This window comes from Oryctolagus cuniculus, chromosome 6 (assembly GCF_051225735.1).
Source record: "Oryctolagus cuniculus isolate XC-2025 breed Fujian yellow rabbit chromosome 6, ASM5122573v1, whole genome shotgun sequence".
NCBI classification, from domain to species: Eukaryota; Metazoa; Chordata; class Mammalia; order Lagomorpha; family Leporidae; genus Oryctolagus; species Oryctolagus cuniculus.
In genome coordinates, this window is record NC_142872.1 from 43,067,065 (window position 1) to 43,094,818 (window position 27,754).

General features: G+C 42.7%; 2 protein-coding genes across 10 annotated transcripts in view; one reads left to right on the top strand and one right to left on the bottom strand.

Annotated features, from left to right (window-relative positions):
• The window catches only part of CNOT8 (CCR4-NOT transcription complex subunit 8), a 47,903-nt gene extending 34,611 nt beyond the window's left edge, over positions 1–13,292 (top strand). For 6 of the 8 annotated variants that reach the window (XM_089336148.1, XM_008255299.5, XM_089336145.1 and 3 more), the window contains exons 3-7: positions 655–848; positions 5,934–6,095; positions 6,664–6,808; positions 8,003–8,113; positions 11,807–13,292. In XM_089336148.1, coding sequence (XP_089192274.1) covers positions 655–848; positions 5,934–6,095; positions 6,664–6,808; positions 8,003–8,113; positions 11,807–11,956 — 762 coding nt within the window. In that variant the 3' untranslated portion in view covers positions 11,957–13,292. Of the gene's footprint in view, positions 1–654; positions 849–5,933; positions 6,096–6,663; positions 6,809–8,002; positions 8,170–11,806 lie in introns of all 8 variants that reach the window. The other 2 variants (XM_089336150.1, XM_089336149.1) reach the window with 1 other exon arrangement.
• A 2,233-nt stretch (positions 13,293–15,525) lies between these two features.
• The window catches only part of GEMIN5 (gem nuclear organelle associated protein 5), a 45,405-nt gene continuing 33,176 nt past the window's right edge, over positions 15,526–27,754 (bottom strand). For both annotated transcript variants that reach the window (XM_002710179.6, XM_008255311.5), the window contains exons 21-28: positions 27,238–27,385; positions 24,058–24,177; positions 23,322–23,532; positions 21,598–21,852; positions 19,519–19,681; positions 18,034–18,556; positions 17,144–17,240; positions 15,526–16,427 (exon numbers count right to left, since the gene is read on the bottom strand). In XM_002710179.6, the coding sequence (XP_002710225.3) occupies positions 16,260–16,427; positions 17,144–17,240; positions 18,034–18,556; positions 19,519–19,681; positions 21,598–21,852; positions 23,322–23,532; positions 24,058–24,177; positions 27,238–27,385 (1,685 nt within the window). In that variant the 3' untranslated portion in view covers positions 15,526–16,259. The remainder of the gene's footprint in view (positions 16,428–17,143; positions 17,241–18,033; positions 18,557–19,518; positions 19,682–21,597; positions 21,853–23,321; positions 23,533–24,057; positions 24,178–27,237; positions 27,386–27,754) is intronic.

The following is a 27,754-nucleotide window of genomic DNA, read 5'->3' on the forward strand; positions in this document are numbered from 1 at the left end:
CGCATGGGATGCTGGCGCTGTAGGCCAAGGCTTAGCCTACTACGCCACAGTGCTGGTCCTCCTAGAATGTTCTTAGTTGGCTGCATATGTATGTATAGTTATTCAGCTATTTCTGTTCACATCTTGCTTAGGAACTATAAATTGTTGTGTAAAACTTTGTGATTCTTCTAGAATTTTCTTCAGTAGAAATCTACCATGTTAGTATTTTGTTTTTAAGGTTTATTGATTTTTTTTGAGAGGCAGAGTTACAGATAGAGAGGAGAGAGAGAAAGAGAGAGGTCTTCCACCTGCTGCTTCACTCCCCAAATTTTTGCAACAGCCGGTGCTGGGCCAATTTGAAGCCTGGAGCCAGGAGCCTCTTCTGGGTCTTCCATGCTGGTACAGGGTCCCAAGTACTTGGGCCATCTTCCACTGCTTTCCCAGGCCTAAGCAGGGACTTGAACCACCCATATGGGATGCTGGTGCCATGGGTGGACGATTAACCTACCACACGACAGTGCTGACCCCAAGATTAGTATTTTAACATATATTTTTATACCCAAGCTTGGGGCTATTACTTAACTTTTATAAACTGAGTCATTTTGTTTATGAATTTCAAAGTTAGCATCTGTTGTTTTGTGAAATCTTGTGGTGAGAGACTTATTTTTTTCCTAGGACACAGAATTTCCAGGTGTTGTCGTGCGTCCAATTGGTGAATTTCGTAGTTCCATAGATTACCAGTATCAGCTTCTGCGGTGCAATGTTGACCTTTTAAAAATCATCCAGCTGGGCCTTACGTTCACAAATGAGAAGGGAGAATATCCTTCCGGAATCAACACTTGGCAGTTTAACTTCAAATTCAACCTTACGTAAGTTCTGAGTAACTTCTCACGTTTTTTCTAGATCTGCTGCATTTGTGTTAACTGTGATTTTTTTTTTTTTTTGATTTGTTACTTTGTTTATTTGAAAAGCAGATAGAGAGAGAGGGAAAGACAGTTTTTCTATCCACTGGTTCACTCTCCAGATGACTACAACAGCAAGGGCTGGACCAGGCTGAGGCCAACAGCCAGGAACGACATCTGGGTCTCTCATTTGGGTGACAGAGGCCAAGCACTTGGGCCACCATCTGCTGCCTTCCTAGGCATATTAGCAGGGAGCTGGTCAGAAGTGGTGTAGCCGGGACTCGAACTGGCATGCAGAGATGGAGGCTGGGCACCAGAAGTGGCAGTTCAACCTTCTGTGCTGCAACCCCAGCCTCCAGACTGTGATTTGTAACTGAGTTTACTAAGACATGTTTTCACTGAACCCATGTATACAGTGGACAGAGCAGTCAGAGGAAGGAATAGGGACTCTCCAGCAGTAAAGCTCCCCTGAAGCAACTGTTACAACTCAGTAGTAAAATGACAAGCCAATTAAAAATAGCCAAAGTTTTTCCAGAAATCATGCACAAGTGATCCGCAAGCACATGAGAATATGCTCACCATTGTTAGTCATTAAGGAAATGCAAATTGAAACCTCATTGAGATGGTACTTCATACCTCCTAAAGTGTTTGTTGTAGCCAGAAACATAATAGCATGAGTTGGTGAGGGTGTGGAGAAATGGAGACCATTGTGCAGTGATGTTGGGGATGTAGCATCCTTTGGAAATATTTGGAAAACAGTTTGGTGGTTCCTGAAAAGGTTAAACAGAGTTGATGTATGACCAGCAGTTCCACTGCCTAGGAGAAATGAAGCATGTGTGTGTAAAAACTTGAACATGAATTTTTATAGCATTTTTTTTTTTAAGATTTTGTTTATTTATTTGAGAGGTGAAGTTACAGAGAGAGGGAGAGACAGAGAGAAAGGTCTTTTCTCCGCTGGTTCACTCTCCAAATGCCTGTAATGGCCAGAGCTGAGCCGATCTGAAGCCCAGAGCCAGGAGTTTCTTCTAGGTCTTCCACAGGGATGCAGGGGCCCAAGCTCTTGGGCCATCTTCAGTTGCTTTCCCAGGCCATTAGCAGAGAGCTCAACTGACAGAGGAGCAGCCAGGACACGAACTAGCGCCCATATAGGATGCCAGCACCACAGGTGGAAGCTTAGCCTACTAAGCCACAGTGCCAGCCTCCATGTAGCAGCATTTTTCATAATAGCGCTAAAGTAGAAACCATCCAGAATGTCTGTGGTCAGAGACGTGGAAAAATAAATGTGGCCTCTCTGTGCAGTGGAATGTCACTGGGCAGTGTAAAAGAATCAAGTTCTGATCCATGCAAAATATACATGAACTTCAAAAACATTATGCTAAGGGAAAGAAGCTGGGTGCAAAATTAACACATAGTATGATTCCATTTATAGGAAATGTTCAGAGCAGGCACATCTCTAGAGACAAAAAAAAAAAAAATAGATGTAGTGGTTGTCTAGCAGGAGGTGGGCAAGTTTTGGGGTAGTAGGAAGTGATTGTTTAATGCATTTGTTGTTTCTTTTTGAGGTGATGAAACTGTTCTGTAACTACCTGTAGTGATGGCTGTACAGCTCTGAATATACTGAAAACCACTTGGTTGTATTTTCTAAATGAGTGAATTGTTTTGTGTCTAAGTAAAGTTTATTGAGGGAAACCTGACAGACTGGAGGGAAGGGGCAAAGAAGGAAAAGAGGGAGAAGGAGTGTGTAAGAGAGATCAAGAGAGAGATATACAGAGACAGAGAGATCAGGAGATGGAGAGAGAGAGACAGACACGTGTTTAGGAGCAGGTCCTTTTAAAATTTTACTGGGGCGTGGGCAGGAAGTAGGAGCAGCGAATCCAATTAGGATGGGGGTGGAGCTGGCCTGGTTGGGCCTTGTGGTGGTGGGGTGGGGGCTAGAGCCTAGGATGGTGTCAGGGTGTGTGGATGGAGCCATAGATAAGACAGCTCCATTTTACTAACAATCCCCTCCCCCTTTTTTTTAAAAGCAGAAGTTGTATGGAATTACATTAGTCCCAAAAGCCCAGGAAGGGTAGAGGGACAATGATCTGTCTTTGGAGCTACTTTCTGCTGACATGGGGCGATGTCTCAAGCCGCTGTCTCCTGGGTAGGGAGCTGAGTATATCCCTGTAGCAGCGTTTGGTTGACCGCCTGGTTGCTGAAAGCCTTGGTTCATGCCATTATCAACTCCTGTAAACACTTAAGCAGACACAGTAGTATAAAAGACAGGGGCGGATAGAAACCAATGATCCTAAGAGTGGCATTAACCAAGTAAGGAGAGGATTTCATAGAGGAGAGGAAATGGGGACCTTTCTGAGTACTGTTTGGACGTGGTTTAAAGCTGATCCCAGCCAAGACCGGGAGAGTGGAGAGTAAATTATATTTTAATAAAGCTGTTTAAGGTACAAAGAAGTTAAGTTCTCAGAATTAGTTGTGTGATTTTTGGGTCAGTCTTCTCACATTCTGTAACTAAGTTTCGTAATCTGTAAAACAAGATGTTTAGCACCTGTCATAACAAAAATAAGGTAGAGAGTGTGGGTGCTGACCAAGGTTAGTTGAATCTGAAGCCTGATAGTGGCCAAACTTTGATGTGATTAAAAACTTTTTGGTAAGTGATGTAAAATTTACCATGTTAACTTTCAGTGTATGTACTTAAGTAGTATTGAGTGCATTCACATTGTTAAAAAACAGATTTCTAGGGATTTTTATCTTGTGGAACTGAAACTGTACCCATTAAACAACTCTTTTTTTCTTCTCCCAGCTTTTGGTCACTGCCAGTCTACTCTCTCTTTCTTTGATTTTGACTACTGTAGGTCTCTTAGCACCTTTTGATTGGTTTATTTCCTTAGGATTCATCGGTGTGTGTGTGGTAGGATTTCCTTCTTTTTGAAGGGTGAATATTCCACTGTATGTGTACACCATATATGTATTCATTTGTTGGCTGACATTTGTGTTGTTTGTACTTCTTGGCTATTGTGAATAGTATTGCTAGGAACATGGGGATCTTTTTTTAAGAATATCTTTTTAAAATTTTTTCTTTTTATTGATTTATTTATTTGAAAGTCAGACTTAGAGATCTTTTCATTTTCTGCTTCACTCCCCAAATGGCTGCAACAGTCAGGGCTGGGTCAGAATGAAACCAGGAGCCTGGAATGCATCTGGATCTCCCACGTGGGTGGCAGGGGTCCAACACTTTGGCCACCTTCCATTGTTTTCCCAGGTGCATTCAATCTGACCCAGCCCTAGCCGTTGTGGCCATTTAAAGAGTGCATTAGCAGATGATCTCTCTCTGTATAACTCTGCCTTTCAAATAAAATAAATCTTAAAAAAGAATAAAAAAGTGGAGCAAGTTCAAGTTGGGACTTAAACCCGGTGCCTGTGTGGGATGCTGCCATCTCAGGCAGTGATTTAACCCACTGCACCTCATTGCCAGACAAATAAATACATTCCTGATACCTTGGCTTCAGTTCTCTTGGATGAATACCTCGAAGAGGGATTGAAGGATTATATGATAGTTATATTTTTAGTGTTTGGAAGATCATGTAATACTTTAAGAAAAAAATTTGGAGACTAGCATTGTGTGTACCAGATTAAGTTGCTGCTTGCAATGCTGGCATCCCATATAAGCACCTATTCAAGTCCCAGCTGCTTAACTTTTCATCCAGCTCCTTGCTAATGCTCCTGGGAAAGCAGCAGAAGATGGCTCAAGCCCCTGCCACTCCTGTGGGAGACCCATTTGCAGCTCTAGTGTCCTGGCTTCAGTTTGGCCCAGCCCTGGCCATTGGAGCCATTTTAGGAGTGAACCAGTGGATGGATGATCTCCCTCTTTCTCTGGCTCTACCTCTCTCTCTAACTTTGCCTTTCAAATAAGTAAGTAAATCTTTCTTAAGGAAAAAGAAAAACAAAACAAAAAAGCGGAGGAGGCTTTCACTTTGCTGCGTGTTAGTGTAGTTCTGGTTGGGTCCCAATTCCTGTACATTGTTTTGGTTCACTGAGCGCTGAGTATTTAATAGCTGAGGAATAATCTTTTGCTTACTGTTGATACATTTTGGAAATCTCTGTGAGGTGCAAATAATTTTGGGAGATGATGTTTATGTTTAGCTATTTTTTTTTTAGTCTACTGCCAAAGGCTATAGTTTTGTACCATGCTGATAATACAAACAAGGGAAAAATGAGGGTTATTTTACTGAGGGGGTTTAGTATGTATGAGCTTAAAATGTTTTTTACTTCCAGCGTTAAGATTATGACGGTTTTGTTTCTGATTGTGTAATCCAACTTTATATGAAAACAGTGAAATCTAGTAGGAAAGGAATTATTTATTTTAGTACTGCTGTGTTATAAACATTTCTGTGTTTAATGGAATATAATGTGAGAGTTACAAAGGATGTGTTATATTTATGAATATTGATCTGGATAGGTGATCTGTGATATATAGATGTAGGAGTATGGGACTATATGGGTTGATAGAGAAAAACTGGAAAGGTAGATAAACTGAGTTGTTATTTCTTTGGGGTAGTATTATGTTTTTCATTTTCTTCTGTTTTTAATATGTTTGTGTTGACTTTTTTTTAAGATAATGGGCAAATGTGGATTTTTTTTTTTTTTTTTGACAGGTAGAGTTATAGACAGTGAGAGACAGAGAGAAAGGTCTTCCTTCCATTGGTTCACCCCTTAAATGGCCACTACGGCCAGTGCTGCGCCAGTCTGAAGCCAGGAGCCAGGTGCTTCCTCCTGGTCTCCCATGCGGGTGCAGGGGCCCAAGCACTTGGGCCATCCTCCCAAATGTGGATCTTTTAAAATGAGTAGATTTAGTCTGGGGAAAAATCCCATTTTTTAAATATGTTATGTAAACGAGATTATCCATGCTTGCTAGAATTCTGGAAGGGATGAATTGATCTATTCTTAAATCATGAAAAAAGCACTTCAAGCATACTTGTAGTGTAATTGGAAGGTGAGGGGAACAGTGTTGCGTACTCCTTCTGTTTGATTACTCATCCAGCACTTCTTGTTTTTCAGAGAGGACATGTACTCCCAGGACTCCATAGACCTCCTTGCTAACTCAGGACTGCAGTTTCAGAAGCATGAAGAGGAAGGGATTGACACACTGCACTTTGCGGAGCTGCTTATGACCTCAGGAGTGGTTCTGTGTGACAATGTCAAATGGCTGTCGTTTCACAGGTCAGTCCCAGAGAATGTGTATATCTGTTGTTTTTGGCTGTACAGATGGAGAAGGGAATTGAAATCTTAGTTTGGCTCCATTCTGGTTAGCAGTCCTGGTTAGAAGTTTAAGTGGTACCTTTTGGGTTATATTTCAGGTTTTCAAAAAGTGCTTCTGTAATCAACAGTGGTTTGTGGCACCGTATTGGCCTCTGTCTGTCATGTGGCTGTCAGTGGGTCTCGTTCCCATGGAAACATAGAGGGTGGAGAGGGTTGCAGCACTTATCTTTTAAATGGTTGTCCTGGAGTTTCCCAGTGAGTCAAAAGACAGATTGTCCTTAAGAGACGTTATTTTTGGATACTTGATGAATCAGTTCTGCATTTTGAACCCTTGGGGTCTTTCCCTAGCTCAGTGTAAGCCTGTTACGTTGTTATTTAATAGAACATTCATATCACAGCACATAAACTCCTTGACAGACTGAAAGGCCCTGACATAAAGGAGCACCGTGAGTTGTGAGAAGTAAAGTGGTTGAGTGCTGGGGCCCGGTGAGTGCTGTGTTGTGACCTCTGCTTCCTTCTCTGCTTGTAGTGGCTATGACTTTGGCTACATGGTGAAGTTGCTCACAGATTCCCGTTTACCAGAAGAAGAGCATGAATTCTTTCATATTCTGAACCTTTTCTTCCCTTCCATTTATGATGTGAAATACCTTATGAAGAGTTGCAAAAACCTTAAGGTACACAATATTTTTCTTCATAAAAAAGGCTTGTCATTTTGTTTTATTGTGCTCGGCAGGCATTCTTGAGTGCTTTCTGGGTGCCAGCGTTCTGCTGGAGAGGTGTAATCCAGAGCTGCTTGGCACAGGGCTTTGTGTGGTAATCATCTTTCCATGGTAGCCTGAGCTCGGAGGGAGCCCTCTGCTTCTCTCTTCCTAGGGCAGGCCTTCTTCACTTGGGGCCGACCAGCTTTGCAGTCAGCAGGCAGCATGAGCTATAGTGCAGTTGTATGGGATGGGGTTTGTAGTGTACTAGATTCTCAGAGGGCTTCTTCTTTTTTTAATGTTTATTCATTTGTATTTGAAAGGTAGAGCCACAGAGAAGTTCTATGTGTTGGTTTACTCCCCGAAATTCCTACAAGAGCCAGGGAGGTTAGCAGAGATCTGGATGGGAAGCAGAACCAGGACTCGAACCCTAGGGACTTCCACATGGCAGGCTTAATTGGCTGGAACACAATGCCCACCCCTCAGAGGGCTTCTTAACCCTATAAAGTATAAGAACTCATTACCTTAATAAATTGTTGACGAAAGAGATTTGTTGTCTAGAATTGGATTAGCATTTCAACCTTGTTTTACAGCAGTTTTTGACAGATCTGGCAAAATTAACAGTAAAGAAAAGGAGGGGGCCAGTGCGGTAGCACAGTAGGTTAATCCTCCGCCTGCGGTGCCGGCATCCCATATGGGTGCCGGTTCTAGTCCCGGCTGCTCCTCTTCCAGTCCAGCTCTCTGCTGTGGCCTGGGAAAGCAGTGGAAGATGGCTCAAATCCTTGGGCCCCTGCACCTGTGTGGGAGACTGGAAGAAGCTCCTGGCTTCGCATTGGCCCAGCTGCAACTATTGCAGCCATTTGGGGAGTGAACCAACGGATGGAAGACCTTTCTCTCTGTCTCTCCCTCTCACTGTCTGTAACTCTACCTCTCAAATAAATAAATAAAATCTTTAAAACAAACAAAAAAAAGGAGTACATGTGGAATATAAAACAACATATATTTAGAGGGCAGAAGTCAAGGGCAAAAGGGATATTAAGGTCAGTTATGTAAGTGGCCTGTTTCTGCTTCTGGCCGTCAGAAGTAAGTGGACTCCTGAATGCACTTAGTTGACTGCAGCAGAGGAGTGTTGAGTCTGAAGTGTTAACTTTGGTTTCCATCCGGCCCTAGGGAGGTCTTCAGGAAGTTGCGGATCAGCTGGATTTGCAGAGGATTGGAAGGCAGCACCAGGCTGGCTCAGACTCGCTGCTGACAGGCATGGCGTTCTTCAGGATGAAAGAGGTAGGCTCTGTCAGAGATGAGGGCCTCTCTGCAGTGGCTTGCTGACAGCTCAGGAGGTGGGTGATCTGTGGGCCAAGGCTTGCTGAACATGTGTAGTTCCTTTTAGAAGCTGATGGCCACTTTGAAAGTAGTTGATTTTTATTTGTTTATTGTTGTGTGCAATATATCAAATGTAGTTTGAGAGACACAGATGCATTCTCTAGTGGAAGCTGCTTTAGAATACCCAAGTGTTCTTGACTGTACCCAAATCTGGGAGCAGACTCTAGCAGCTCTGATGCTTTCAGTCATTGGCTTTTCCTCGGATTTCCGTAACAGGTACACATTTGTTTGACCACCCACTTAGATTATGCTGAGTTCTGTTTATTATTAAATATCATACTGAGTTTACTGAATTTCCTTTTGAGCTTCTTCCCTCACCCGCTCAAAGCTTTAAAATGTATTTGAAGAGATAGGAGAGAGAGGTTGCTTTGAAAAATTTAAAATGATTAAATGATTTCCTTTTAAGGAATGAATCAGATTGATTTTTAGATAAAGTTTTCCTTTCTAGTGCAAAGACTGTGGAAGGAGATGGTACATTTCCTTGTTCTTTTTAAGCATAAACCACACTGTTGTCATTACCATGTGCTGGGAAATGCTGAGAGTGATTCTGCCCTCCAGGGTACATTTGGCAAGGTCTGGAGACATTTTTGCTTGTTCCATTGTGGTGGAGGAGGAAGTGTGCCACTGGTCAGGGACGCTGCCAGACATCCTACCGGATAGCCCTCGCCAAATAAACATTATCCTGCTCGGTAGCACCAAGACTGAGATATTGTGCTGCGAGTGCTTGATGTCCGTTACTTCACACCTCTGAACAATTATCATTATATCATCTCGTTTCATAGATCAGTAACTGTAGTATTCAGCTATTCCTTACTACAACAAAATCCCTATGGTAAGCTCGTTATGAAGGAAGGAGGTTTATATTGGCTCATGGTTTTGGAGGTTCACATTCCAGGATCAGGTGGTTCATGTTGGTTCAGCTGTCTGGTAAGACTGGACCAGGGCGATGGTGCGGGGTGTGCAGAGGAACAATTACTTGGTGAGCCAGGAGGCAGAGAGGGATGCCAGGCCTAACTTAGCTTTTATCACCAACCCTTTCATAAGAATACCTTGCTATGGTAAATCCCCAGGGACCTCAGAATCTCCCACTAGGCCTACTACCTCCTAAACACCATTACTGGATTAAATTTCTATCTTGTAGCATAAGACTTTGCAATTTAAAAAAGTATCTGCATGAGTTCTGGAGCCACAACCAGCTCAAATTGTATTGTTTTGTTCTTGCCTCCTCCAAACTCATGGCCTCCTCACATACAACATAGAATCATCGATCCCCAAGGAAAACTCCTCCAGCAGTGAGTCTGTAAAAATCCAAAGTATGTACAAGATAAAATGGTGAGACAGGCAGAGAATTGTTGGACTTGTAATATTATCATTACAGAAGGGGGAGACAGGGAAATAGAAAGGAGGAATCAGACCAAAACAAGACTGAAACCCAGTAAGGCAGGCGTTAAGTCCTAAAGCTCCATGTCCAGCGTCGGGCACACTGGTGGGTAAGCCCCTCAGGGCTTGGGCAGGCCTGCTGCACAGCTTTACTTGCTACTGCTTATGCTTTTGTTCCTGCAGCTTGGAGTCTGTGGAACTCCATTAAGCATGACTGTCAGCGACTCTGTAGCAACCCCTCCTCATTTCTGCTTGGCATTGCCCTAGTGGCAAGTTATCTGCAGTGGCTCTGCCCTGGCAACAGATTCCTGCTTGGCCCTCAGGTTGGGAGAGACATCCCTTAAAATCTAGGTGGAGGCTTCTTTGCCTCTGTGACTGTTGGTTTCTGCCCACATGGTTGCCCTCTCAGGCTGCATGTAGACATCTCTGGCTTTCCAAGGATGGCATGACACAGTCACACTGCTTTCAGGTTTCCCTGGTGGGTATTTCACATTGCTGGCATCCCCACCCTCCTGGGGTCTCTGCTGCAGCGTCACACCCAGAGTTTGGTTAGGCATCAGCTCATCAGGAATTTCATGTGGGGGTTCCAACTGTATGGCATAATTCTGCCTGGCCTCCCAGGCTTTCCTTTGGAATTATGGTGGAAACTGCCAAGACCCCATAACTCTTGGATGCTGCAAGCCTACAAAACCATGGACATGGATGCCAGAGTCTGATGCCAGCACACACCACACCTGGGCCTTCTGGAACCCTGCCTGTAGTAACCATAGAACACTTGGGCAGCAAGCTGGAATCTGGAACTGGCCGTGGGCAAGCCGGGTGCCCTGGGGCTCTTTGCTGGAAGATCTTGAAAACAAGTGTTCACTTTTAAACCTGAGCCTGGCATGGGAAGGATTGCCTTGAAGATCTCTAAGGTGCCGTCAAGGTCTTTTCTCCCATTGTCTTGCCTGTTAGCAAAATGGCTTCTTCTCACCTGCACGATCTCTTTAGTGGGAGGTTTCTCTGCTGCATGCTCACATTCCAAAGCCCAGGCTGTGAGATTTTCAAATTGCCCTGCTGTGCCTCCTTTTGCTGCGGGTTCTCACCGTGAAACTCAGTAACAGCAGCCTATAGCGCTCACGCTGCAGCTGGAAAGCTCTGCTGCCTTAAAATCTCCACCCGCGTGTTAGTCCACCATCTTAAGGTTCAGCCTCCTGCAGCGTAGCAGGACATGGACACAAGAAAGTGAGGTTCTTTGCCATGATGTAAAAGGGATAGCCCTTAGTCCATTTTCCAAACAGAATTCTCATTTCCATTGGAAACATTGTCTCTGTGGTCTTTACTACATTTATATTAGCCCCTGGGCTTCTAAGCCCTATCAGAATCACTCATAAGTCTCTCCTTACAGCTTTCTATAGCCTGCTTCTTCAAACTCTTCCAGCCTTTCCCAGTAAACCGATTCCAGACTCTCCCACATGTTCAGGTATTGTTAATAGTAACCGCCCTGCTCCTTGGTACTCATTTTCTATACTAGACAGCTTTCCCTTATTATAGTGAAATACCTAGGACAAGCTACCTAGCAAGGAAAGATTTTGGCTCATGATTTTGGAGGTTCACAGTTCAAAATTGACCAGGCACCATTGGTTTGGCCAACTGTTGAGGCTGGAAGATGGTAATAGTGGAATGTGTGTGCACAGTCATGTGGCAAACCAGGAAGCAAAGAGTGTGGCTAGACCTAACTCAACATTTTTAACCAACTGTCTCTCAAGAATGTCTTCTGAGGGCACACTTGCAATGGCCTGAGGACCTGTGCTAGGCCCAACTCCTAAACACCATAATTGTACTAAGTTTCCATCTTCAAAGTATCATTAACATGAGACTTCGGGGGTTAAACTTGAAATATCTACCTGAGTTTTTTTGGGAGCTGTATCATATTTAAACCGTGGCAGGAATCATGGATTAAAAAGAATTGAAGTGACTTTGCCAAGGTTACACAGCAAATCAGTCAGGCCAGAGGCATGTTTGTGACCGTTGTTTGACCTTTTAAGGACAAGGGAACATTCCCACCAAGCATCAACAGCAGGAGTACAAGGAAGGGTTTGGAGCCCTTTGCTTAGTTGCTAGTTTGCTAGATTTCTGGGGCTCTAAGAGCTGGGAAGTGCTGACGTGGTAGCATTTAGACTCAGAATGGCTTCTGGCGTGATTCTCACCACAGCTCTTTGTCCTGTTCTGCAGCTGTTTTTTGAGGACAGTATTGATGATGCCAAGTACTGTGGGCGGCTCTATGGCCTAGGCACGGGTGTGGCCCAGAAGCAGAATGAGGATGTGGACTCTGCCCAGGAGAAGATGAGCATCTTGGCGATTATCAACAACATGCAGCAGTGATGGCGGCTGGCTCTGCACGGCGGGCCTGGTCCCAGCGTGGTGCTTTCTGAGCTGACTCTGCTTCTTCCCCAAGAGAAAACATTTCTTTTGAGCAAACTGTACCTACCATCTGCATTGGGCAGAAAGACTTTTGTTTTACTGAAGACAAAAGATGTCTTTATTTTAGATCCAGAAGAGGGGAGTTTGCTCCGAATTTGTAAACAAGTCTTCCCGTATTCCTCATCCCCACGCCTCTCTCCAGTTGCCTCCTGCCACCAGCATCCTCGGCTCTTTTGACACCTTTTTAAATACCCAGGACAGTTCTGAAACGACTAGTAAAATGTATATAACTCTTACCTGTTGTCCTTCTTTTTCTTTTAAATTTGTTGCTAATCTCTGATGAGGATTTTTGCTAAGCTTCTCAGCTGAGCTGAGGGCTTCCAGGGGGAAATGGAACAAAATGGTGTTCTTGTGAAGTGGGCTATAACTATTTAGTCTTTGCTTTTTTGGCCCTTCTCAAGGACATTTGATTCCCTCACTCTTTGGTAGTCTTTCTTTATGTACTATTATATGAAATGAATTGCTCAGTGCTGAAATTTGAAGAGCTGATAACGAACCTTTTCTTAAAGTCAAACAGTTCTCCTGAGTCTGTCCACGCTTGATTCATGAGGTGCTTCTAGGATGGGTGTTCATGTGACCACTTCATTGTCTTTAAGTCTGTGTTCCATTGTGCCACTGACGTTTGCTGTTACATGTGCCTCATCTGAAATCATTTTTTTCACATAATTAGCTAGCCTGGGTTTTATCCTTAAAAAAATTGGTAAGATCAGATTTTGGATCATAATTGTGTTATTTTTCAGCAGTGTGATTTCAGATGCTCATATGTACTCTCCCACCTCTTGTCTCCATCTTCCCTGCTTCTCCTGAGAAGTTAGGGGAGATGGATTAATGTGAGTACCAGGAATGTGAGTCTTTAAAAAGTTATAGTGGTGATTTATAAACAGGACAATAAAGAGTTTGGTTTATAGAGTTACCCTGAAGTAATATCCCACAACTTAGGGTAGGAAGCTCAGGACTTTTTCCTTTAAGCTAGTCATTTAAAAAAGTATTCTGTATTTTTTTGAATGACTAGAGCCAGAACAATTTTAAAAAACCAAAAATCCTTTTGGAATGGTAGAAATAAAAACTGGTGACTCACTGAAGTGGATGAATAATCTTGCATTTTAAAAGCTTATGGAAAATTCAACTTGAAATGATTCCAAACTGTCAAGTATTATAAGCTGGTATTTAAGATGCTTGTAAATACTATTTATGTTTTTAATTTTGTAAAATAAAGATTTCTTTTTAACCACTGGCATGAAGGTTTGGTCTTTCGTAGCTTTGGACGCCTGGCTCTGCAAGATGGTATTTGTCATGTTGCCGGGGAGACTGTTGCCTCCACTGTCCACAGCTCGGTTGTGAACAAAACATCTCACTTGGTAGGAAGCGTTTAATGAGTACCTGTGTAAGTGGAGTTGTCACTTCATACCCCTGCTGGTTGTTGGGATTTACAAGGAAGCCACTTTAATTCTATTTCCACGTACAGGGTGAATTAGAGCGTTTAGTGGTATTCCTTAGACAAATAAGACTTCACTTAGGACTTTTTCACCATATTTCACTGGCACAAAAATGTGGGGTTGTAAGAAGGTATAAGAGCAGGTGTACAATTTTGACTTGGAAGTTCATTGTCCACAAGAGAGAAATTTAGGATGAAAGTAGCACGGTTGGTAGCTGTCAGCCAAGGTGCCCTGGCATGCTGGTGACTGTAAGCCCTATAGTTAATCCAAGTTTGGATTAAAATAGGAAATTTATCGTCTCTACCATTGAGGACAGATTTCAAGTCATGAGAAATGCTGAGATGAAGGGCTGAGGAAGTCAGTGTTGAGCAGGTGTCTGGTTATTGCATTGATAAGAGATAGCTTGTTCAAGTGGTGCTAAATACGGAGCAGAGTTTATCAGAGCTGGCAGGAACTTTGCTTTTTGTGTCTACGAGTGTGTGCAGAGTTGTGTGAATGGTTATTCTCAGAAAGTGATGATGCTGAAGGGTGATCAATGGGAATAACCGGGTGTAATTCTGTGCTTGCAATATACTGCAGAATGTTCTTGAATTCCAGGGTTAGATGCCTAGTTGTCAGACAGTGCTGGTATGAATGAATGAACCCTTTAAGGCCAAACTATCAAATGCTCTTTCAACTTCCTAGTTTATTCAAATTTTCATTAAGCACCCACTAAGTTTAGACACTTGAATGGGTGTTAGGGATAAAACAGTACATAGAAGACATAATCTCTACCCTCACTGAAGTCTACAATCTGCCTATATTGTCAGACAGTAAATAATTCACACAAATACAATTTGTGGACTAGAAAGTGTAAGACACTGATGTCACGGAGGTTGAGGTCCAGCAATAGTGTTTTAGAGAAAGGACATTTAGGCCGAAGTCTTAAAAGTCAGTAGGAGTGAGCCCAAACAAATATGGGCAAACCCCTGAACTAGAGATCTTGGTAGCAGCTAAATGACCAGTGTGGCTGGAACATTGGAAGCCATGAATGAGTGTCTGGACAGGGGACAAGGAGGTAAAGGCTGGGATCAGACAGGACTTTGTAAACCACATTCAAAATTTTTATCTTTTAGCAGGGAGTTGATAGTCTGATTTGCAACTTATTCACTGTTGAGAAGAATGGATGGTTACTAAGAGTGGATTCAGGAACTATTTAATGGGAGGCCAGTACATTCATAGATAACGGAGAAGTGGTTTTGTAACTGGAGATAGGGGAAAGATACTATAAAATTACTTTGGATGGCGATAAAGTACACCCTCCTTCCAGCAAAAAAAAAAAAAAAAAAAAAGAGGCTTAGTAATGCATCCCTTTGCACTCAGAATCTTCAGATCAACTCCTTGCCACTTTGATTCTTTGTGGTTCTCATAATTAGATAAATACAAATGAAAACTATTTTTTCAAATTATAATAGCTCGAGTATATGGATGCAGTACTGGAAATGAGTTTTAGAGGAAACTGAGTTGTCTCTTATTTTTCTGCTGTTGGTTGCTTTTATTGCTTAGTTTGAACTAGTAAGTCTAGTTCTTACCAAAACACTGACTGTGGAATGTGTAGGATTCCTCCATCCATAGGTGATGGTTTTGGTAAATCATGAGCGTTGTTTACTAAACAATGTAAAGAACCATGAGGATCTCATTTTACAGTCTTTCCTTTTTTTTGGAAATACTGCTTACTGATAAATCCTCTGGACTTAGCATTTTCTAAACTCTTTAGCAATTGGCAGGTCCAAATGTCTTTAAAAACTGCTTCCTGCCTGGTAAGCTTTTTCTTTCCTGGAGAGGGTTACTCCGGATCAATTTCATGCTTTCTGCCCCACCCATGAGAACCTCAACCTTAGGAATTAATTGGAAAATAAACTAGTCAGAAAGGCTTTTGGAGTGAATCCCAAAAGAAAACAGTTCAATGATCAGGAAGGAGGGCTCCCTTTTCACCACCAGGCCGGACTTTGTGGTTGTCCTGTCTTTGCAAATAGGACATTACAGAAACCTGAGTTCCTAACACTGTTCAGCTGTTTTAATAACCAAAGGAGAGAACAAAGTTTTGTAATCCACTTACACAGAATTTTCTTCCTGAGCTATTTGATCACCATCAATCTTTTGTTATAAAACTCAAGGGATACAATACGTTTGAGTTAGTTATTTGTTCTAAAGTTTTGGTAAGTAATTTGTCTAAGTAAGACATTAAGTGAAACAAAACCAAATTTTCAACCTGTTGTTCAGACAGAAGGTAAAGAATCAACATGATGGGTAAGGCCTATTTCTCGTTTGAACTTCAGTATTTGAAACAGTAGAGGAGGAAGAAACTGAGTTAACAAAAATAATGAAAAAAAAAACAAGTCATAAAATGTGGCAATCTGTCTCTAACAAGAATGACATGTTCATAATGCTGTGGAGTATTTATAAAGGTAGCTTGTATTTAAGAACATAACACTTCAGGTGGTTACAAAAGTTTCTTCTCTTTGGGTGAAACGGGCATAAGGCTTCAGGGATGACCACCAGTCACTCTGCAGGTGCATGTTTGGAACAACTCCCTGCTGACTTCCTGATCTTTCTTGTAGGAAACCACAGTTGAGGCCAAAGTCAGATTCTGCTGTCTAAGAGTAGGTAGAGTCCATTCAAACTTCATTCTCACGTGTATTAGATCAGAGTCTGTTGAGGTGTAACTGCAGAGTTGAAAGGTGTCCGTCATTTTAAAATTGGCATGATTCTTCCAAGTCCTTGAGAGTTCATGTGCAGAAGGCCTGGCAGTATCGTTTGTAAGCTTTAGTGTTGCCGTATTTCTTAAGGAGCTCTCGGGCCTGTTGCTGTACTTCCTGGGTCACATGGCCAGGACACTGGGACCCAATGTGAAGCAGGACGAGGCAGCACTCCAGCACATCTGGGAAGGGCCAGTTCTGGGAGAGAGAATGTGAAGGTGAACAAGGAAGCACTTGGGAAAGAGCCAAAGACAGCTGCGCAGAGGGCACTATCACCTAGATTCATCTGTTGATAAGAGGGTATTTTAAAAAGTTCATGGAAAAATTGAATTAAAAGGTTAGTTTATTTTGGTGCAAAAATTTTTTAAAACTCCACCTAGTTTTTTCACAATGTGCATTTTCCATGAAGGTTTTGAAGACGCCTCGTACTTCTCAGGAATGGCTGAACCATTTCTGTCATAATAAGGCAGTGTCATTTTTTGCTTTTTGTCAGTTATTCTAAGGACAATTGATAACCCAAAACTGGGATGGCTGGTGGGAATCCATTCTCAAATGACAGTCTTTTTCTAGAGCTCTACTTAAATCAGTTTAAAAAATGTTGCTTCTACTACTGTTAAGGCCCTGCCAAATATACCTATCCACCTGTAAGCTACTAAATACCTGGTACCAATTACAATTTTATTTCTTACTTCCCAACAATAATATGTGGCGTAAAAGTGCTTATATGGTCTGTATTTCTACTCTTACAAGTAAAACATTTTAGTGAATCAAAGGTAAATGGACCCTACATTTTTGAGCATATGCAATTAGGTAGATTGCAGAAACTGAAAAGTAGATGACCTTTAAACATTTGACATAGTTAAACGATAACACAAAAAATAATGTATGACCACATGAACCATTGTTAATCTTACCTTAATACTCTCAGGAAACTTAGCTATTCTTGCATTTGCCTCTGTAAGCCTTTTGGTCAATTCAGGCAGAGAAACTGGCTCATTTTTTTCTTCTTTACTATTAATCATAATAAAAAGTGCAAGTTAAACATTTTACCTCAGGTAACTCCCAACACCACCCTCCCCCACATTTTTACTGTGATAAATCACACAATATAAAATTTACCATCTTAACCCACTTCCAAGTACACAGCTCATGGGTTTGTATTCACATTTTCTGTGAGCATCACCACCATTCAGCTCCCTCTTGTCATCTTGTGACACTGAAATGCTGTGTCTAGGCTCTGTGCTGGGAGACCTAAGGTCAAAGGCTGCAGCTTGATTACCCAGCAGCAGCTGCTACTCCCTGCAGATGCCCCAGCTTCACGCCCTGTGAAACACATGTCCAGCTCTGTGGTCACTAGGCTGGAAGTGACAGCATTCTGGTCATCCGGGATTGTCTCAGTTTAATATGCAGTTCTATACACTACCTTTTTTGTGTTTTTTTTTTTTTTTGGGGGGGGTGCTAATACAGAATAATTGAAAAACCGTTTGTCACGAATGATGCGGTAATGCAGTTCTACATTTTACATGATTTAGCATCATTTCTTCTTAGGGGAGGGATCTACTTAGCGCACAATGGTAGGATCTTACAGTGCTATCATTGTTAGCAACAAGTGGGTACCCTTCTGAAGCGCAGACATTAAAAACCTGCCTGAGGTCACTCAGCAGGGCCAGGATTAGAACCCAAATCTGACTGTGACTTAAATACATTAGGTTGCTTCCAAGTAACCGGATCCATCTGGTTTTGACCGAAAGACATGAGAATCCAGCAGGGTGTTTTTCTCTGTTACACTTGCCTCAGTACTTACCACTGGCTCTGAGGACTGGAGAGGGACGGTTCTGCTTCCTGTTCAGGTTCGTCCTTGTCAGGACCGTTCGCGGTGGATTTGCAGAGTTGACTCTTCTGGTGTTGGCGGATCATTTCTGCCAGAGTCTCTTGGACTTCAGCAACAGTCCTCTGCGAGTTTTGGAGACTAGCATGCTTCTCTGAAAAGAGCTCCTTGCAAGCACTCAGCACTTGCTCACTTTCTTCTGAGAGTTTCAAGTCTAGCTGTGGCGGCTCTAGCTGCAGCGGCTTGCTTGGCTCTGCCTGAGAGGCAGCTTCTGGGTCTGTTTCCTCAGCACTGGCGTTCTCCACCTCTTGGCTTTGCTCAACAGAGGGCGTCCTTCTGTGACAGGCCCTTACCCAGATACTGGAGTGAGGGCAAGGCCTGGAGAGAGCCCACCAGATGTCATATAGACACCCATAAAGAAAGAAGGCCTCCAAACTTTTGAAAGCTGCTGTGGTGGGGGAGTGAAGGTCACCCAGTTTGTCTCGTAGGTAGTCACAGCCTAGAAGAAAAGGATTTTGGGTTGTACATGTTACTATTCGCTAGAAATCTGTCTTCCTATCTGTGCGCTATCACCCAAGAGGCCAACCCAAAGGAAAAAGAAAATAGTGTGATCCAGGGACCATGCACATTCCACCAAAAGCCAGTTGGAGCTAAACATTTCCTGGGTGGGGACAAGGTTCTTACTGCTACAGGCTAGGTAGGGTTCAGGAAAAGTCCTACTGGAAGCTCTGGGGCCACACTATCAGTGTGTGTCTCTGAAAAATCCCAATGATTTAGTTCGGCAACTAATTATGCAGCTAAAGGAATATCTATCTTTGTGCTGTGCTTTTCTATTTTTACTAACTGACCACAGTACTATTCCTCTTTCTTAAACTGACCATGGAAAGTGGATAGGAGGCAGTGAGGTGGACAGGTAGGGCCAAGTAAAGGAAAACAGTGTAGTCATTCTGGTTACCTCCTAGGAGCCTGGGTATGAGAAACCAAACTTTCTACTACAGTGACACATCTGGCCAATCTTCATATTTTTTTTTTCTTTAAAGATTTATTTTTATTTATTTGAAAAGACAGAGTTACAGAAAGCGGCATAGACAGAGAGAGAAAGAGATAAGTCTTCCATCTGTTGGTTCACTCTAAATGGCTGCGGCTGCTGGAGCTGAGCCAATTGGAAGCCAGGAGCCAGGAGCCAGGAGCCAGGAACTTTTTCCGGGTTTCCCACAGGGGTACAGGGGCCCAAGGACTTGGGCCAATCTCCACTGCTTTCCCAAGGCTACAGCTGAGAGCTAGATTGGAAGAAGAGCAGTAGGGGCTAGAACCGGCGCCCATATGGGATGCCAGGGCTTCAGGCTGGGCTTTAACCCACTGTGCCACAGCACTGGCCCCTCTCTATCTTTTTATAACCTAGGTAATTGCGGTGCTGTATCATTAGTGGGTATGTTTCAGGCAGGGGTGGGGGGCACTTACCATCAGGGAGAAAGATGGAGTACACTTCCTGCATGATGGTGAAGTTCCCTGAGTCGTAGCTCCGGGATACAGCCCGAAGCAGTGCTTGCACAGCCTCATCCCATGAAGCCACCTGTTGGCTCAGCACTGCCAAGGTCAAGTCATGGCAAATGTGAAGCAGGAGCTGGAGAGGGGAGCCAGAGTCTTGGTTAGACGGCCTCCTGGGGTAGGCACTGAGGGGGATTCTAGAACTGTTTGTTTACTGCACATGGAAACAAGTACACACCACACATTTATAAAAGTTTCTCCTATCTCCACCATCCAGTGTTGCTTCTGCATCAGCAACTCTGATACCTACTTGAACAGCAACACATGCTAGCTGGTGTTAAAGTCTGCTCGTGCTGAGAAAATGCTCTGACATTTGCATTTAATTAAAACAATAAACTGTAATTAACAAAACAAAACTTGGAGTAGAATTAAGATAGAATGTATCAATTTAGGTCTGCAGTTTGAGTTTGACAAACCACCAAAATCAAGACAGAACATTGTCATCAACTAAAAATATTCCCACATGTGCTTTTGTAGGCAGTCCCCTCGCCCTACCCTCCCGGCAACCACTGATCTGTTCTTTGCCAGCTGCCCTTCTGTTAAACAATATAGTCCTTCATTTTGCGGTACAATACAACTTGCATATCTGTTCATCAGTTGGTGGACATTTAGGTTGTTTCTAGTTTTTGGTTATTGTGGACTCAGGTGCGTTTGTCTATAAGTCTTTGTGTGGACATCTGATTTCATTTATTTTAGTCAAGTATCTAGGCAGTGGAACTGTTGGAGCGTGGGACATGGGTATGTTTATAAGAAACTGCCAGACTATTTTTCAAAATGTTCTCTCATTTGAAAAATATCAAGTAAATAGGGAATGGTGTTGTGGCACTGTGGGTAAAGCCACTGCTTGCAAAGCCAGCATCCCATACAGGCCTGCCAGTTTGAGTCCTGGCTGCTCCGCTTTTGAGCCAGCTTTCTACCAATCCACTTGGGAGGGCAGCAGAAGATGGCCAAAATACTTGGGCCCCTGTCACTCACATGGGAAACCTGGATGGAGTTCCTGGTAACTGGCTTTGGCTTGGCCCAGCCCCAGCCACTGCAGTCATTTAGGAGAGTGGAACAGCCAATGGAAGATTCTCTGTTAGTCTGCCTTTCAAATAAATAAATCTTTAAAAAATAAAAGACAAATTAAGATGTAGTCTTAAGATGGACACAGCAGTTAAAATTAGCCCACTTGATCTCTGTATCAACATGGATAGATTTCAAAAACAATGGTCATGGGGCCAGCGCCATGGCTCACTTGGTTAATCCTCCGCCTACAGCGTCGGCATCCCATATGGACACCAGGTTCTAGTCCTGGTTGCCCCTCTTCCAGCTCTTCCAGTCCAGCTCTCTGCTGTGGCCCGGGAGTGCAGTGGAGGATGGCCCAAGTGCTTGGGCCCTGCACCCGCATGGGAGACCAGGAAAAGCACCTGGCTCCTGGCTTCGGATTGGCACAGCGTGCTGGCTGTAGTGGCCATTTGGGGGGTGAACTAACGGAAGGAAGACCTTTCTCTCTGTCTCTAATAAAAAAAAACAAAAAAACAAAAAAACAATGGTCACTAAAATCAACATGCCACAAAATAATATCTAGTGTTACAAAGGAGCTGCCTTGGTGAGCTCAGGAAAGGGAATGGGGCTGAATAAGAGAAAAGAAGAGAGGGATTTCATTTTACTAAAAAACCCCAAATATACAAATCTAAGTGAAAAGATCCCTATATAGCAAAAAATGACAAAATGTTAATTTTGGTTGACAGGTGCTTATTATGCTGTTCTCTGTGCTTTTCTGTATGTTTTAGTTTTTTTTTTTTTTTTTTTTTTTTTTTTTAAGCAAATAGTGATGTCAGGCTAACTTCAAAGCTCATTAGTCTGAAGGGTCTCTCCAGGCTGCCTGTGCCTGCTGTCGTTGTTTCTGAAATGCATACTGGTGTTCTGCTGCTTTCTCTGCTACACTACCCAGTGAAAGAAGTCTTACTGCGGAGTGATTCATGTCAGGTGCTGTTGTAGGCTGGGTACCTGTTTGGAGGGAGTGTTACTCGTAGCAGATGGGTATTTGATGGTTTGCAGCTTTTCAAAGGCTGCCTGGCACTGCTCTTGAGTGTCAAGGCCGAAGATGGTCTTCCATATTGTCGTCACCCTCTCCATGAATGGCTCTTCGGTGACTTCGGCCCATGTGTGGTAAGAAGCGGAGGAGCTTTTGCCCTCTGGAAGCTGCTTTTCCTCTAGATGCCTGGACAGTAGCTCAAGAAGGCAAAATACCAGTCTCTGACCCTGGAACCCAACAGCCAAGAAGAGGAATTGTCAGAGGGAACGCATGTGGATTATGCAGAGAGCTTTCCCATTCTTCAAAGTATTCCCTTTTCCATCTGTAATCAACAGACCTCTTTAGAGCTGTCTGCCCAGTGTGTGAGGGTCTTGGAACCCAGGAAACAAGTTTCCTTACATGGAGTCCCAACCACAGACCTTCCCACTACAGTTTAAGCTACAAACAGACCAGCCACCTTAGGCATGTGGCTCACTTTGAGAATAGATGGGCTGGGCTCATCGGGTTCTCTGTGCAAACCTCATAATGAGCAATACAGAAGTAAAGTGCAATGGGCTAGGGGTGCTGGAGCATACAGGCCTGGTAGAAGGGAGTGCTAGGGCAGACATTTAAGTCAATATCGAAGCAGGGTTAATAGAGAGTCAGCCAGGAGAGATAAAATAAGAAGCATAAGGCCTGGACAATTTTTACTTTTGCTGGATTTACACTTGCCCCAAGGTTCCTTGTAGACTCCTGTATTTTTCTCTCTTTCATACAAGCATAATATCCTTTATCAGAATAGTTAGCATAAGCTTATAGGTTTTCTTGCTTGTTAAGCATGCTATTTAATAAAAAATTAGGCCGGCGCCACAGCTCAATAGGCTAATCCTCTGCCTGCGGTACCGGCACCCCAGGTTCTAGTCCCGGTTGGTGCACTGGTTCTGTCCCGGTTGCTCCTCTTCCAGTCGAGCTCTCTGCTGTGGCCAGGGAGTGCAGTGGAGGATGGCCCAAGTGCTTGGGCCTTGCACCTGCATGGGAGACCAGGAGGAAGCACCTGGCTCCTGGCTTCGGATCGGTGCAGCATGCCAGCCATAGCGGCCATTTAGGGGGTGAACCAATGGAAGGAAGACCTTTCTCTCTGCCTCTCTCTAACTCTGGCTGTCAAAAAAAAAAAAAAAATTAAATGTTGGGGCCAGCATTGTAGGAGCTGCTTCACTCATTACACCATAGCATCGACTCCATAAATGAAATCTAAAAAAAAAAAAGGGGGGGGGGACTGAAAAACAAATCTTAGTGTCTGAAAAGTAGGTTCTAAAATGGCCCAATTGTGTATCTGTTTAGATTAGGTGAGGGTGCCAAGGAGGTGAAAGTAGCCTCAAGCTAAAGTGTCAGGATAAGTGACGCACTTGTAACCAGAAGAGAACAAATGAACATTTATAGAGGCCAACGCTCCCTCTCTTCAAGGAACACAGCATGATGACATCAAAGAATAAACACCAGTCTGCCAACCCAGGGGCTGGCTGGAAATCCAGTCCTGATGTTTTGTCCAAACCGACGAGCTCTGGTCCTTCAGTGAGAGCACCAGCAGGACTTGCTGCACATTTCTAAGGATACCTGTGAAGTTGCTACCCTTTGTGCAGCTGGGTTTATTCAGTGGGCTTTGACTAGAGAATTCCGGAGCTTCCCCGCTACATCCCTGGAGATGAAACAGACTGACCTGTAGACTCTGATGCAGCTGCAGTGCTTCCTGGGCTCCCACCCAGTTCTTGGTCAGAAGCAGCTCTTGGGCACATCTAAGAGCCAGGGAGGCAGACAGCTCTTCCTCTCCTACAATTGTAGCCAACTCAGCAGCCGTTCGAAGTGATGCTGCATCTCCCTTTTTGGCCAAAACTTTGGCAGCATCATAAGCAGAAGTGGCCCCTAAATAGCTATGGTATGAATGAGAACCCAAACACAGTGTCATCAACAGATCTCTATTTCCCTGCCCCAGGGGGTTGAATGACTTCTCTTTGTTCATTGTTTTGAATGTGCCTCTCTGTGGTCCCAAGGTGTTGCCACCTCTGGTTGTTTCCAGGAAGGCTGAGGCCAGCACAGCTCAGCAAAGTGAATGAGAGTATCACAGGGCTGAGGACAAACACGGGCATGTGCTGAATTGAACCCAAATACAGGAGTCATTCCCTCTCAGTTTCCTTTCTGGGTTGCAGAAGACATCACTAAAAAAAGCTGTAATTTCTGAGCCTACTACTGAGGTATCTTATATAGTTAGGGTGATTTACAGCAATACCCACAAGGTGGATCCTGATGAGTCTTATAAAGCTGGGTACATTGTACACACGCTCTTTGATTTTTCAACCACTATCTCCACCTCTACAATTCTTCATGCTTTTATTCTTGTCCTGCTGTCCCTGACAGAAGCTCTGTGTTTGGGTGTACTCTTGTTCCCCCAGACTTACCATTTGGCTGCTACAGCGTAGTGGCCATCTCTTTCTAGGATAGTTCCCCAGCTGAGGTATAGGTCCTTCAGGACAGGGTCCTCTGGGCGCAGCCGGGCCTTGGCAACTGCAATGGCTTCCCTAAAGGCAATAACACATGCTTCAGCCCATCTGAAGAGGCCCCTCTGTCTGAGGCCGTAGGAGATGCAAAACAGGACAAACCACTTCTTTTGTGTTGTCTGTACTATTCCAACTTCTTGTGAAAACGATTCCCACAATACATGGGCAAATTAAAAACACATGCTGCATTCAGTTCTTCCCCTGGGGTGGAACTTGTCCTCACACCCTTTGGGGAGGTTCTTGAGGTCAAAATAATTTTCATGATAATGTTATATATACATATATTTTTTACCATACTGCAATTCGCACCAATTGTACAAAGGCAATGGGGGGTGGAAGTGCTGGTATCTCATCAAGAATTAAGACAATGGCCCTGGCATTTTTTAAAAAAAGATGAATGTTCAGGATGAAGGAGTAAACATTTCTAATTTTACTGTATTTCTCAAGTCTGCATCCCATTCATATTCGTGTGACAAAATAGGAAGACGACTGTGTGTTCCAAGTACGACTGTCTCTAGGAAGAGCCTGCAGAAATCAGCAGCAAGCTGAACTTGCTGCCTTTTCCTGGAACCTCTTTGCCTTAACAGATAAATCCAGGTACTCAGCACTGGGTATCTGGCAGACATTTACTGAAAAAATGAACAAAATAAGCCTGTTATTTCACAGAAAACAACTATTGGGATTTGCTGCTAATGACAACATTTGACTTTCCAGTGAAAATTAGAATTTCAGAAAACTTGTGCCTGGCACTGTGAGCTTGACAGCTTCCTAGAAGCTACAACCCTCCTCCCCTTTTTTGAATTATTATTAGATTGAGGGGATATTACAGAAAGTAATTTTTAAAGAATGTTTTTAATAAAATGTGTCAATATTTGGAAGATCTGTATAACTCAGTGAACTAATATCTTTCAAATGACATACTACTTCTGAGTTGTGGCAGCCTAAAACTGTAGCTGGAATAAAAGTCTGTTAGACCAAAGTGATTTATAGGGAGCAACATAGAATATTATGGGACTTTGTCACTCAGCCATGATGGAGTAACTGGGACCAGTTTACCCTTCTGCCAAAAAAACAAACAAAACAAAAAACAAACAAACAAACAAAAACAAATAAAAAACCTGGACCAACTATGAATGAAACAACTCTTCAGACACTGGACAACAAGCAGCACTGGAGTGCCATTCCGACAGAAGGGAAGCCAGTGGTTGAGCCCTATCACAGCCACTTTCTGCCTAAAGCCGCTCTCTTTAGGTCGACTCCAGCAGATCAGTTTCCACAGTTCCCCTGAATTGAGGAGATGAAACAATGGAATTTGAGGGGCACCAAACTAGGAAGGAAGGAGCTGTCCAAAGATTTTCACAACTTTGCTTGGGGATCCCACTGAGCCTTTGGATAATACAAACCCATGTATGCGAAGGAATCTCCTTAAGGCTAAACAAAGAACACAGGGAATTGTGAGCTGAACAATTCCCAGAGCTCACACTCAGGGCTTGGAGACATGTGAGTTCTGACTTGTTGAATCTATAAGGCATTCTATAAAGACATCAGAAGGTAGGAGAGCAAACTAGTTGTAGAATGTGGATTTCTCCAAACCTGTCCTAACAAAGTTGAACAGCTTTTGGATCAAGCTGCTCTATAAGTAACATTACTACTTGCCAAAAATAAATAAATAAATAAATAAAATCAGCACTCTCTCAAAGAAAACAACAAAACTAAACCAGGATAAACAAAAAAGTCTGACCAAAGCACATCATTTCAAATTGCTGAAAACTAGTGATGGAGAAAGTCCTAAAAACAGCCAGAGACAAAAAGACACTTCCTTTATAACAAAGATAAAAACAAAATGTAGCAGTCCAGTAAAAACCAATGCAAGTCACGGGAAAATGGAATCAAGTGCTTAGTTAAAAAGACAAAAATTTCTAGCCTGTAATTCTATACTCATGAAAAATACTCTTTAAACATGAAATTATAGACTTTTCTACACAAACAAAACTTGAAGAAATCTGTCACAAAAAATGTTGAAGTTCCTCAGATGAAGAGACTGATAGTATTTGGAAACCTGAACCTATATTAAGAATAAAAAGTACTGGAAATAATAAGCATGTGAGTAAATATAAAGTTTTAAAAATCATTTAAAATATTTTAAAAAGATATATTTTATATATCATATACTTTATATAGTATCTAGATTATTTTAACCCTTAATACACTGTAAATGCATATTGCACTGTTTAGGAAATAACTAGAAAAAATGTATATGTTCAGTACAGAAGTAATCTTTTTCCTTTAATATTTTTGATCTTTGGTTAGTTCAGTCCATGCATGTAGAAATCCTCTATGTAGAGGACCAACTGTATATCACTGTATGCAATAGGTGATACAATATTATTTGAAAGTAAACTAAGGATACTCATCTTAAACCTTAAGAAAATCATTAAAAAATAAACAGGGTGCAGTTAATAAGTCAGTACTAGAAATGAAAGCTGATCCAAAAGAAAGCAAGAATATAAGAAAAAAGGAGTAAATAACAAAGGGACAAACAGAAAACAAATAGCAACATGGTAGATTTAATTTGCTATATTAATATTTCCATTAGTTGTAAGTAGTCTAAGTATCCTAGGTAAAAGGCAGAGAATATCACCATGGCTAAAAATAGGATGCAACTGCATGCTGTTTGACAGAATTATTTTTCATCTGCTCATTGCTCCTTACACATGTACTGCAGTGAAAGAGCAAGTGCTTGGGCAGGAAGGATGTTTGTCGACTTCAGGAGAAGAGCAGATGAGGAGAGAATGGGGGAAAGGCATTTCAACTAAATCTACAACGTTGTGTATTTCTTAAAAAAATAAAGCTGGGAGACATGGAGACCTTTTGAAGTGGCTGGCAACAGGGTTTTCCTTCCCTAGATGGGGTTAAAAAAGGAGTTCTTTCAAAGTGTGTGTGGGGGGACTTCTTTTATAAGAATAAGAATTCATTAAGCTGTTCACTTGCTGTACGCTGTTTCTTATACTTGTTTAACAGTAAAGAACTTTATTTTTCACATTATGTCCAACTACTGGCTCAACTCAGGATCATACAAACCTGTAAAAATGATTTGACTTGAGCAGCTCCACAGCTTCATACACTTTGTGGATGGAAAGTAGGTGAGAGGCGGCCTTGACATACTGATCCTGAAAACATAGTTGTTTGGCAAAAGCTTCCACAGCCCACAGCCACACGTGGTAGCCCGCTGAAAAAAATGAAAGATGCTGCTTAATGTTTTAAAAAGGAGGTTTAAGGAAAAACAGGTATATTTGAGCTGAAAAATGCTGTGTTTTTGTAGTCACTGCAGTAAGCAGAACATTTAGATACCAACTGGACTACCACTACAGATCATCTGCTTCATCCACCTCCCCATATCTATGTTTTACAATATAAACTGTTTCTTTGGTTATATAATACATACAAAATATTACAAAACTCAAAAACCACAAGTCCAGGGCAGTGGTTACCCTTGTAGGGGCAAGGGGAGGCGGTGACCACAAGGGAGCATTATGAGAGCTTCCAGGGTGCTGGTAATGTTAGCTTTGTTGGTATGTGTTACAAGGTAAATTCACTG